Consider the following 13,315-nt stretch of genomic DNA (forward strand, 5'->3'; position numbering starts at 1 on the left):
GTGAAGAAAACTACAGTTTGGACATGGAGGTTATGGTGTCCTGAAAAAAAAGGGACCCAACCTGGCCATTGTGAACATTTTTTTCTTTGAAATATAAAGGCAACATCAAAAGCATCCAAATTCGGCCAAAATAGGCTTAGGTGTTGAAGGGTTAATGGGACGTCAATGTTAAAAATTTTGACAAAAGATTTTGGGATTTAAAAAAAAAAAAAAAATCTTTTTGGGTCCAAAATGTTGATTAGAATTGGTCAGTGAAGAAATCAACAGTTTGGACATGAAGGTTATGGTGTCCTGAAAAAAGGGACCCAACCAGGCCATTTGAACAATTTTTTCTTTGAAATATAAACGCAACATCAAAGGCATGCAAATTCGGACAAAATAGGCTCAGGTGTTGAAGGGTTAATGGGACGTCAATGTTAAAAATTTTGACAAAAGATTTTGGGATTTAAAAAAAAAATAAAAATCTTTTTGGGTCCAAAATGTTGATTAGAATTGGTCAGTGAAGAAATCAACAGTTTGGACATGAAGGTTATGGTGTCCTGAAAAAAGGGACCCAACCAGGCCATTTGAACAATTTTTTCTTTGAAATATAAACGCAACATCAAAGGCATGCAAATTCGGACAAAATAGGCTCAGGTGTTTAAAAGTTTAAACAAGTTCAGCTGGATTGAACTCCTATCGCCATCAGTTTCAGCGAATGAGTTAAGGGTTTGGTTAAGTGCCATTGTCAATGGCAGATCAATGAATTAATGAAAATCCATGCATCTCCAAATATTGTGCCATTTTCTACAAAACAACAACACCCATTTCAAAATTCAGTAGACCAAACAAGTCGACACAACCAAACAAGAAAGCGAAAATAGATCCAAAATGCCATCTTATGGGAACGCTCACATCACATTTTTGTTGAATGAGCGTCAGGAGGATGTGGCGTGGCTAAATGGCGCACCAGGATCAGGCTAACATATGCTAACGAGCGCAAATGGGATTATTAGGAGGCGGCGTGTCATCGCTCTGACTGATCCGCCATGTCAAACTAGCCAAGCCAATTCAATTAGGGCCTGGATGACTCCCCGGCGCTAGTGGAGACGTATGGGCAGACGTTAAATATTGATGGAAACATACTGGTGATGCCACATTTGTCCGTGTGCGAAAGGTGAACACGTCTCCCGCAGCTCATCACAAAGGCTAAATATGAGGAGCATCCATTCGTCATCGGCGGAGACGCTAAACAGCGGGTCGCCAGGGAGGAAGGAGGGAGCCAGTCGGGGATGACGAGCCGCTGCCTTAATTACGCTCCGAACGACACACTGCGCTTACCTATTTTCCTCAAGACAACATATAGTAGATGCTTGAAAATGGTTTTCATTTTCATTACCGCCTGTGATGGTAGCTGTTTGCCATTCTCCGTGAATTGATAAAAAGCATTTTTGTCATGTCTACATCCTATAACGAAAAGTATTTCTGAATGTCAAAATGCAACATATAGAGTTGTCCAATAATTACTTTTTTAACCGACAACCGATATCCCAATATTGTCCAACTCCAAAAAACTGATACCGCTACAAACTGATACCGATATATGCAGTTGTCACTTAAAGTGTTACTGCTAATTGTATTGTTAAGCCCCTCTGGATTGGTTAATAATGATAAATGTAACAACTTCAAGATTTTCCAAATAAAATAAACATTAAGGGAAAAATAAAATAACTTCAACTGAAGTTATGGAAAAAAATGTCCCATATAAATAATATAAATTGAAATGATCCAAAATGTCCATAATTAAATAAAAGGAATCATTCACAATTTAAATCATGTTTATAGTAGTTACACCTAAGAGCCACTAGGGTCGACCAAAGCATTACAAATACAGGCAGGTTATGCAAAGACAATTCCTGAAATGTGATTTTGATGGGCTTTGTACATATTTTTTGTATTTTATTACTTTTCTAGTTTTATGAGTGACTTTCTTTTTGGTAACAAAGTAGTTATATGTAATGAGTTTATAATTCATTATTTTTCAATCATTTATTGTTCATTTATTTTTTTGCATCATGAATGCAAATGGTCTGCTCATATAACAGATCCCAAACATTTCAGTTTGGAGGCATCTATTGGTCAATAAGCATAACTGCTGTGCTAAGATGTGACCAGCCATTGTACAAAGGCAGAAAGCTTCAACTTTCACTCTGAAGGCAACATGCATATTGGCCCAAGACCAATATGCACCAATGGTCGGCTGATTATTATTGGTTACTCAATAATATTGGACAACTCTACATAACTACAACTATATATATTTAACCTCTTATAGGGCATTCATTTAACACTCAAGCAGCCATTGACGGCGGTAGACGTCGAATCCATTTTGACTGGGAGAGCCTGACAGCAATCATATTATCAATACCACTGAAAGATAAGCATTCGCTGTTAGTCCTGGCAGTTTCAATTAATAGCGTACCGCACGAATGCTATTTTAGACCTTGACATCGCCATCGTAACTCAGAAGTGAGTCAACATAGACACGTCCTCGCGTACAACTTATGTCATTACTACTTGTTTTCTGCCAGTAACTTGTAGTAACGAATCTAGACATTACGACATATGAAGGATGTTTTCTTCATGTTTCCCAAAGCCAAAAACAAGGAAAAATGTGAACAATGGATCAACTTATGCAGACGTCCAAAAGACCAGTTTAACGCCAGCAAGGTGAAACCATTCACCTTCATATATAGTAAACATTTTGTTGGGGGCCATGGTCCTTCAGAGGACGAAAAGGTAGAATTAAGATTTGTTAATAATGAAAAAATTAAAAGTGTTCGTTGGCTGTCACTGAGTAGCATTTGCAATAGCTACACAAAAATAACAATGTAAATAACCCCCAAGAACGGTCAGAGACATAAGACAACCAGAGGATATAATATATAAGAAAGACAGGGCATAATGGTGGTAAAGGATAGATTGTTGAAACAGGAGAATGTCAATGTTAGTGGCATAAGGCAATGCACACAAGAAAAAGGATCATAAGCTACCTCTGGATCAGGTCGGCTTTTTCCCGTCTTTTTCAGCCCCGACACTTAAGCCATCTCTTGAATTGAACATTTGTATGTTCTTCCACATCTTTACCAGTGAATTTGGCACCAAGGACATAATTTTCAGACAGAATTGGTAGGTTTAGCTCAGTAAAAATCTTGTGCGTACACTATTTACATGCCTTTAGCATTGGGACAAACGCGAGCTTGAACCGCCTAGCAACAATTACTAACGTCATGAATATTAATGAGGAAAAGTGACGTGTTGCGTGTGGTACGCCATTAATTTGTACGTCTATCGTTGTCAATGGCAGGTTTGAGTTAAATACTATGACATCATGGGGGGGACTTGAAATTTTATAAGGAGCCATAACTATTTTTTTTTTAAAGTGATGTCCACATATATAAATGTTAGGTCTTCATGAGGTTAAGTTTTTAAATAACCAAAAATAGTCACCTGCCCCACAATGGGTTAAATGTGTCATTTAATATGTAATTATTTCAGAATAAAGATATTATTTTCATGGCGTATTTCAGTATTTGTTTATATATTTTTTATTTTTTATTTATCTACATTTTATTTAAAATGTTTTCAGTCTCTATTTCAGTTTTATTCATTTCAACATTTATGTAGTTCCATTTTCATTCATGTACACGTCACGTTTCAATTTGTAATATATTTAAAAAAAAAATAAAAATAAAAACATTGGTTCACTTTTTATTGATTTCATTTTGGTACTGTTGACCTTGCGCAACATCATATTTTATCTCCCATCAAATACGCTGGGCATAAAAATAATTTGAAATTGAATAAAAAAATTTCAGCCTTAATGGCAATACAATGAGACCAATATTCTTAATTATAAATGTATTCATGTATAATTCATACAGTAGTTTTTTACTCACAAAAAAACTAACCACTAATCACAAGAAACTACAACCGCTGCAAAGTACATTTGAATCCTGCTGAAACTAAAACAAGCAACAAATTGTTTCATCAATAAAAGGGAGACAAATGTTGCTCTGTGCGTGAAACCAAAATGAAAACTCCCACCAAGAAATAGAAATGAGCTGAATTGTTTTGCCAATGACAGAAAAGGAACTTAGTAAAGGTAATATCAGACTGTCAACCCACTCCTACATCGCTGAAGTAGTCATTTAATAACATAACATAGAAAATGTAGATGTAAATGTACCTGCTGTTAAATTTCTCCGGGTGCTTCTCTCTCATCACATGGAAGCGATGTGCGATGGAGGCATCCTGCAAAGTGAAATGAAATGTTTCATTATGAACCACTTTATCATTAAAAACACAACGCAAAACACCTACTGTAAAAAAGTATAGCAAAACACAAACTTATTGAAGCAATTGTATGATCCTGAAGCTCCTCATTATGAAATTCAAGTCGACTTCTTGCTCATTAACGGAGCGCCACACGACGTGCGCTTACACCTTAGCGCGAGGAGCGGCCTGACGATGGAGGCTTCAGTGCGGTTGCGGCTAATTAGCAAAACACACGCCGCCCGTAATCACAGCTTCAGGTTGGCGCAGACGCCCTGGGAAAACCAAAATCATCTCCATTGCTCTGACACTCTTGACCTCTTTTACACTGACTTTGGCTGCCCCCGGGCCGAAGAGATTATAAAAAAGTGTGAATGCTACCTATGAAGCACGTGTTAGAGAAGCGTGACTTAATACAGACGCTTCACAGGTATGCTAACACTTTGCTGTCTGCTCGGACCATTAAGGCATCCAAATTTAGAAGGAAAAAAGATTGTTCTCTCGCTACCTTGTCATTTTTCATAAGAAACATTAGCATACAGAGGGCAAATAAGTATTTAGTCAACCACAAATTGTGTTCTCTCACTTGAAAAAATATTAGAGGCCTGTAATTGTCAACATGGGTAAACCTCAATCATGAGAGACAGAATGTGGAAAAAAAAAAAACAGAACATCACATTGTTTGACTTTTAAAGAATTTATTTGCAAATCATGGTGGAAAATAAGTATTTGGTCAATACCAAAAGTTCATCTCAATACTTTGTTATGTACCCTTTGTTGGCAATAACGGAGGCCAAACGTTTTGTGTAAGTCTTCAAAGCTTTTCATACTGTTGCTGGTATTTTGGCCCATTCCTCCATGCAGATCTCCTCTAGAGCAGTGATGTTTTGGGGCTGTCATTGGGCAACACGGGCTTTCAACTTCCTCCACAGATTTTCCATGGGGTTGAGATCTGGAGACTGGGTAGGCTACTCCAGGACCTTGAAATGCTTCTTAGGTAGCCACTCCTTTACCAGCCACGTCTCATCTTCAATGCCCTTGCTGGTGGAAGGAGATTTTTATTCAAAATCTCTCAATACATGGCCCCATTCATTCTTTCCTTTACACAGATCAGTCGTCCTGGTCCCTTTGCAGAAAAACAGCCCCAAAGCATGTTGTTTCTACCCCCATGCTTCACAGTGGGTATGGTGTTCTTCATATGCAATTCAGTATTCTTCCTCCTCCAAACACGAGAACCTGTGTTTCGACCAAAAAAATTCTATTTCGGTTTCATCTGACCGTAACACATTCTCCCAGTCCTCTTCTGGTTCATCCAAATGCTCTCTAGTGAACCGCATACGGGCCTCGACGTGTACTGGCTTCAGCAGGGGGACACGTCTCGCAGTGCAGGATTTGAGGGACAAAAAAAAAAAAAAAAGCAAAAATACACAAGACTTAGCTTAGCTTGCAGTGGAATGATTCATAAAATCCAATCCATGCTTTATGAACTCGAGGCTAATAGCTGTGCTAGCCCTAGTGTAAAAGCTTAGCTTTTTCACGCTGTTAATGTCTTTTTTTCTCTTAAACTCTACCTTAACTTGTTCGTCTGTAATGGCACCAAACATCGAAAGGAGCCTTCATTGGCCATGAAAATCATTTACTGCCTAAAGAAATTGCTTGTAGTGTGCTAGCATCACAGCTTAAAACAACAAAGCTTAAAAGTCCCCCGCCCCCCCCCCCCCCCCCCCCGGCATTGAGGCGTGAGGAAGAAAGTGGTTGAGCAAGAGAGAGAGCGAGAGACTAGAGAAAGTGCGCAGTTAACGCAGGCTCAAGTGCTGCGTCCCCCACATGCTTTTGTTTTGTTAATAAAAGTACCCCCAAGAAGCCAACCAACGCCTCTTGGTGTTTATATGTACGCCGCCGTCTTCCTCAGGAGGAAATCGGACGAATCGAGCCAACCGCCGACAACGAGCCAATATGAAACGCCAGTCCATAGCACCGCCAATTACCAAGAAGGGCGAATTGGTAACGCAGGCATTTATTGGAGCTGCGCTATTTAATGGAATAAGTGGTGGCATCTCTTCCACACCTGTTAGAACTATTGTGGCAAGCGACATGGGGAAGAACAACTGGAAATGATCTTTTTCTTAACACCATGTATTGTACTCAACGCAGAGAAGATATACCATTTGCAGCAACCAGTGTGACTCATGGTTGCTCAAATTCCCATCATGCATTTGGACAGTTAAGAACATTAAAGTCACTACAGTATCATTTAGTGAAAGCACAACAAAAATAATATTCCTATCTCTCAAAAATAAAATAATGTTCACAAAAAGAAAAGCGCTCAATGCAATGAGATCTGGCATTCCCAATCAAAATAGCTATGCAAAATAATACTCTATTCAAACATTAAGTTTAGCTCAACAAATACACTAGATGGCAATATTTAGTCACAATATACAAACTATCAAAATTACTATAACTTGTACTTACATTTATCTTTTAAGATTTATAAGTCTTTCTATTCGTGGATCCCTTTCACAGAAAGAATGTTAATGTTAATGCCATCTTGTGGATTTATTGTTATAATAAACAAATACAGTACTTATGTACAGTATGTTGAATGTATATATCCGTCTTATCTTTCCATTCCAACAATAATTTACAGAAAAATATGGCATATTTTAGAGATGGTTTGAATTGCGATTAATTAATTTTTAAGCTGTGATAAACTCGATTAAAAATTTTAATCGTTTGACAGCCCTAGTTTACATATATATATATATATCATATACAGAATATTTCTGTCTCCATCCATGTACCCGTTTATAATGCGCGCCATGATTTTACAAGTTGATTTTGGGGGAAAAAAGTGCGCGTTATATTCGGGAAATTACGGTATGTTTCAATTTGATAATGTTTTGAAAAATAAAAATCCTGTTCACAGGTAAAAAGTTTTTATTTTTTATCTCAAAGTAACACATTTTAGAGCTGTAATTGCGATAACATGTTACCGTGAAACCGTGATATTTTGGCTTAAGGTTATCATACCGTCAGAATATCATACTGCCACATGCCCTGTAGCCACCCTTTTTTTCCCCCTTCTCAGACAAAACTTTTTGTCTCTGTTGCTGCTCTGCCATCTTTGCAGAATTCGCGCGAAAGCATTCGCATCCACTTCTGTCTGTATAATGAATGGGAAAAGGGGCATGTGACGTATACCGTATAGCAGACAGCATATTTGTAGTTTTTTTTATGTGAAGCAGGGTTCCTATTCCTGCCACCCTTCTCATAGTTAATTAGTGCCAGTGAAAGAGATATAGACCCCGTCAAGATATAAAAGAGGTGTCATTCAACTAATTGTCAGTCCACATATGATCACAATTGTTAAGAAAATATTTTATAAAGGTTAAAAAGTTACCTAGTGTTGCTTTAACCGGAAAATTCAGTAATTTTTCCTGGGTTTCACGCAAAAGTGTCTGCTAGTTGTTTACTATTCAAGCCGTGTTTTTTGGGTGTATAAAGGCGTTAAATGTAAACAGAAGATGGAGTGCCGCTGGCGCGGTGAAGCTTCAAGTAATCAAGTGAGGACGCTGGCATTTCCTTTAATTCACACTTCTAAGCATCAGCCACAAAATGCTGGCAAGGCCTTTGAAAAAAAGAGGCTGAACTCAGCAAAGTTGTCTGGCTCGATAAACAATTTGGAGGAATAAGGAAAGCGAGTGACCACAAACTTTTTGGGGGGGGGGCTTGTTCATCCCTCGCCTCCTCCTTCTCCTCCGTTCCTACAATGTGTTTTGATCCACCCCCTTTTTGAGTGGCACTATTGAAACACAAGGAGGACCCCCTGCTAGTGCGCAAACCTAGCAGAAGCCAAAAGAGGAAGGCAAACAACAAGAAAAAAAATCAATGGCTCCTCTTTTTCTTCTTCTTGATGTCTCCTGAAGAAGACCAAAAGAAGTGTTTTGGCTGATCCCCTGCAGACGGAGAGGTGAGATGATGGATATATCTGAGAAAACTTGATTCTCTTACAAACAGGACAAGAGCTGCAAGCCGGGAGGGAGTTAGTTAGCTGGTTAGTGGTCTCCCCTTTGAGTTGAGGTGTTGACAAGCAACACCAAAAGATTCACCGCGGCGACTTAAAGAGGTCAAGCTGCTCAGCCGTGGATGACGGCGGCCTTAGCGGGAGGAAAGTTTTTGACGCGTGAATGAGGAACTTCAGGAGGTCCGCTGTGTTTGGACCACATGAACAATTTGGTTGGAAATAAATCCTCCAGTTCTTTGGGTAGAAATAATGATGGATTTCATTTTGCTTTTAAGAATTACAAGGTTTTCTACTACCTCCTTTTTGCTCCTGTTTTGTAGATTAGCAGCGGAGTTGTTATTGGTAGCCCTTTTAATTTTTGTCTAAGTCTTAGTCTTTTGGACAAATACTTTTTAGTCTTAGTCATATTTTAGTCATTTCAAAATAATTTAGTCTTCGTCGTGTTTTAGTCGACGAAATCTCATACAAATTTCATTTTCCGAGCGTGTGACATCCTTTAATCTTACTGCCCAGAAAAGCCAAGTGGCTCTGCTTTAGACAGGCCAGTGTTTTAAGAGGAAACTCATCATTCTGAAGCTAATGCTAACGCAAACACTAAGCTAACGCTAGGATTAGAGTTAGTGTCTGATGATCACACAGCACAGACCTTTAAGGCCTAAATCAACATTGCAAATTCTCTCTTGCAAAGATAAGAAAACAAAACTTACACTGTTTCCAAACAAGCAAGATGGAGTGCAGCCTAGCTTGAGACACATCCTAAATTCCGGCGACGAGGGAGAGGCGCAGCACATCTCACATGAGTGACACGACCCAAACACTGCCACTGTGCAAGCTGACGTACTCCACGTACAATGTAAAAATGTCACGCATTGTCAACATAAACAGAAACGATTTCGCATTTTCTCGTCATCGTCTCGTCAAAAGAAAACTGGCATCCGTCTTGTGTTCTCGTCTCCCAAACCACGTTTTTAGCTCGTCATCGTCATGTGATCATCATGAAAAAAAATTGGCAACGAAATATTTTCGTGATCGTCATTATTGACAAAAACAACGGTGATTGGCAGTTCATATAGAAACCAAGTAATGACATGAATAAATTAGCTTTAATGATAGATGCAGAATTTTTTCTGAGACGAACCACAAGAGGAACTAATGAAGATTTAATACCAGGAAAAAAAATATTTATAACTCTAGTGTTGTTTTCATCAACAATGACTATATTGAAAATATTCCATTGAACAATTTTTTTATGACGATTAGACGATAACGAGCGAAGAGCGTGTTTTGCAAGACAAACATCACGAGACGAATGCCAGTTTTCATCTTACGGGACGAAAATGCGCCATAGTTTCCGTCACCTGTTCCCAATGTGTGACATTTGTTTGTGTCTTTAGCTTGCATCGTAGTAGTGTCTGGTTGTGTCACTCATGTGATGTGTTGCGTCCCCCAGGCCCCGACTCACCGCTATCCTCTCCTTTCCAGGCTTGCTTGTTTTGCAAACCATAGTAAGATTTGTTTTCTTATCTTGCAATGTTGCTTTAGCCTTTAAAGGTCTGTACTGAGTTATCATCACTAGGGTTGGACATCGAGCATAGATGGGATCCGGGACTAACACTCCGGTTCTCCTGGAACCGTTCGAATTTTTTTTCCATTTCGATTCCAAGTTTCGATGCCCTAACTGGACTGGAAAAAATAGCTGCCGAACACGATGAAGAAGTGCCACATGAAGACTTGCACTGTTATGAGCAAATCATATGAAGTAGATAATTTAGCTTAGCACAAAAATGTGTTCCTTCGCTTCATAGATGCCAACAAAGTAACAGAATAAACACACCGAAATGATATCAGACCCTCTGCTAAAACGTGTAAACTTACAGATTTTGTTTGATCAAGGATTCCCAACGATGTGTGGAGCAGAGGAGTTGTGTAGCGTCTGTAAACCTCGAGGATTCTTTTCCAACTAAAGTAGTTAAGTTCTATTTGCCTGCTGCTTCCAGTAAGTCACCACTAGGGGAAGCCAAGCGCACATGGCAAAACCAAAGAAAAACTGTAGCGGAATTACAATACTGACACCTTTTGGACGGATGAACAATATATCAGTTTAGAAAGAAATCCTAATTAAAAAGTAGTCAATTTAAGATCAAGGGACAGAACACACCCCGCCTGACATCCTTAACTAACTCGTAGAAATACTACCTAAAACAAACGATGCAATACAATAAATGCCTGCAGCATAAGACACTCTAAAACATAGGCAAAAGAATATGTGTAAATGTTTTCGCCGTAAGCTTTTGAAAAATAAACATCTTCGTAATAGTGCACTCCTGTGAAAAGAAACTTCATCATATTCAAGTTCAAAGAGTTCAAGAGTTAAAAATAGCCCTGTGAGAAATTCATCGCAAATTTAATTGAAAGTTCATATAATTTTTTAAAAAATAACTGAGAGGTTAAGAAATTAATATAAACTATGCATTTTTTACCCTTCCTATTAAAAAGAGTCGGAATCCAGAATCGTTTGGAACCGGAATCGAAACCGTTCAAATGTAAACGATGCCCAACCCTAATCATCACACACTAAATGTAACGCTTAGCATTAGCATAACATTCACTTTAGCATTAGGTTAGTGCTAACAGCGAGATTCTACTTAAACTCTTGGACAACTTATTTTAGACACAGTACGTGGCGTCTAGGTGGGTATAAATAATTGAAAATGATGTACTGTTTTGGTGCTAAGTGTGTATTATGACCAGGAAGTTGGCTCCAATATGTGCCCGTCTGTCAATGTTCATTCAAAATTGTTGGACACCTTTATTTATTTATTTTGGACTAAACTTTTTGATTTTACAGACGTTAACATTTTGAGTACCGTATTTTTCGGATATATAAGTCGCTGTTTTTTTCATAGTTTGGCAGAGGGTGCGTCTTATACTCTGGAGCGACTTATGTGTGATTATTTACGGTCCGGTCGGGCCAACTTCTCTCTCGCTAACTTTTTTTAAAAAATAAATATATATTCATATATTTATACTATAACGATGTATGGATGTTAAATAAAATCAATAATTTGGATAAAACAAAGAAGGTGCCGTGCATGCCTGCGCATGTGAACACAGTGGCCCCGCTCTCTTTTTAATCTTCCCCTCCCGCGCCCTGGCACCCACCGCGAGCGTCCTGGTATTTCCTTTTTGATATGGAGCAGCTGTTGGAGTGAAAAACAAACTAAAGACAGGGGAATTGAAAAGCAAACAACTGCGGTAGGAATGGGATATGGAAAGGATTCAAATTGATTGTTGAAGATGCTATACGGAAACCTGTTTTGGCTTTGCTGAATGTAAACAAATGTGGCACTTTGGTCTCATACGAGAAATATATTTAACAAACTTTTCCAGCGTTATTTCGTTGTGTAAATGCATTTATAATGATCATAAAAATATGTAGACTAAACATTAAGAAAGCTTGCGTTTTTTTTTTTTCTGCCAACTTGAGGAGATTAAAATAAATGTCAAATCCACTATCCGCCTGTTAGAACAGAGACGCAAATATAAAAGATATAAATGTTTATTGAATGTCCATCTCACGGTCTTGTTTAACTGGGAGAATTCGTTACAAAAGACAGGCTTTAATTTGTTATCATTATGCATGTATGCACAGGCATCGTCACAAACTTGATCACACAAAACACAACCACGCATCACATCCCCGCATTTCCTCCTTCTCCTGAGTCCTCAAAAATAAAACAAAAATTTAAAAAAAAATTTTTTCAGGCTCGTGCCCACAAATAAAACATAAAATTTCAGGTTTTTTCGGACTTGGGCAAGCAAATCAAGTTAACTGATTGGGCTGGGGCCGCGTCGGGCTTTAATACCTGCAGGCCGGTCGGGTCGGGCTGGATTTTTTAGGCCCGATCTAGCTTCTAGCGTCATGTAATGTTAGCATACCGTACACTTATTCAGCCTGTTGTTCTCTTATACTCCGGTACGACTTATATGTTTTTTTTCTTTTCATTGCGTATTTTTTGGCTGGTGCGACTTATACTCAAGTGCAACATATAGTCCGAAAAATACGGTATGTCAACTATAACTTGAAAAAGACGTATACATTTTGAAATGACTAAAATATGACTAAGACTATTAAGTATTCTTGTCCAAAAGACTAAGACTAAAACGAAAATTAAAAGGGCTGCCAAAAACAACACTGTATAACTCAAACTAGTAAATCAACAACTGTACCAAGAGCTAAAAGATCACGCCAGTCACCTGCTCCCTTCCACTCTTCGGCTAACACGGTCAAATAATTACCAATGTAAAAACGTGGCAGGCGAATTAATGCGGGACGTGTGTAATGTCCTCTCATAGCTCAAAGTTTAGTCCAATTACGAGCGAGGCCATGACGCTTTCATGTCTAAGAGTAATGTCCACCGACAGGAACGTGGTGCGGTCATTAGGCCGGCTGACTGCATTATGCTAGCGAAGAGCACCCCTGATTAGTTCTGTCTCTCAGGCCTGATTGAGCTCATTACATGTCATGTTGAATTTGGGGGGAAAATGGGCTTTTTTTAATGTATATGTATCGAAAAATGCATAGGTCCTTTGAGTGCATATTAAAACGTGCTGCGGTTGCTTTTTGTGGACATAAAAGAATGGGAACATGCTTTTAACAGGCAAATTTATGTATATTTGGGAAAAAAATGATTTTTTTTTTAAACGGGCCCTTGTGTATTTAAAAACTATTGTTTTTTTTGTGACAAAAATATCCCAGAAATGTCCTTGAACTTACAGATCGCAACTTTTCTATAAAGTCACGAAGCTACATGGTTAGCACTGGCGACTGCTGATCTTTTGATTTGGCCCGTGTCATTATAGAAACAATCTACTCCTCATCAGCATAATCTCTGAGGTAATTATTAGCTTGACTTGTCGCCTAATCTTTACAGTAGAAAATGATGTAAAACGTGTCACAAAATATGATATGAC

The 13,315-nt window shown here is 38.5% G+C and overlaps 1 protein-coding gene across 2 annotated transcripts in view; it reads right to left on the minus strand.

Moving 5' to 3' along the window:
* The window catches only part of dgkb (diacylglycerol kinase, beta), a 150,259-nt gene that overhangs the window by 52,209 nt on the left and 84,735 nt on the right, over window positions 1–13,315 (minus strand). For both annotated transcript variants that reach the window (XM_057833809.1, XM_057833808.1), the window contains one exon: window positions 4,229–4,293. In XM_057833809.1, the coding sequence (XP_057689792.1) occupies window positions 4,229–4,293 (65 nt within the window). The remainder of the gene's footprint in view (window positions 1–4,228; window positions 4,294–13,315) is intronic.

Source organism: Corythoichthys intestinalis, chromosome 4 (genome assembly GCF_030265065.1).
Source record: "Corythoichthys intestinalis isolate RoL2023-P3 chromosome 4, ASM3026506v1, whole genome shotgun sequence".
Taxonomy (NCBI): domain Eukaryota; kingdom Metazoa; phylum Chordata; class Actinopteri; order Syngnathiformes; family Syngnathidae; genus Corythoichthys; species Corythoichthys intestinalis.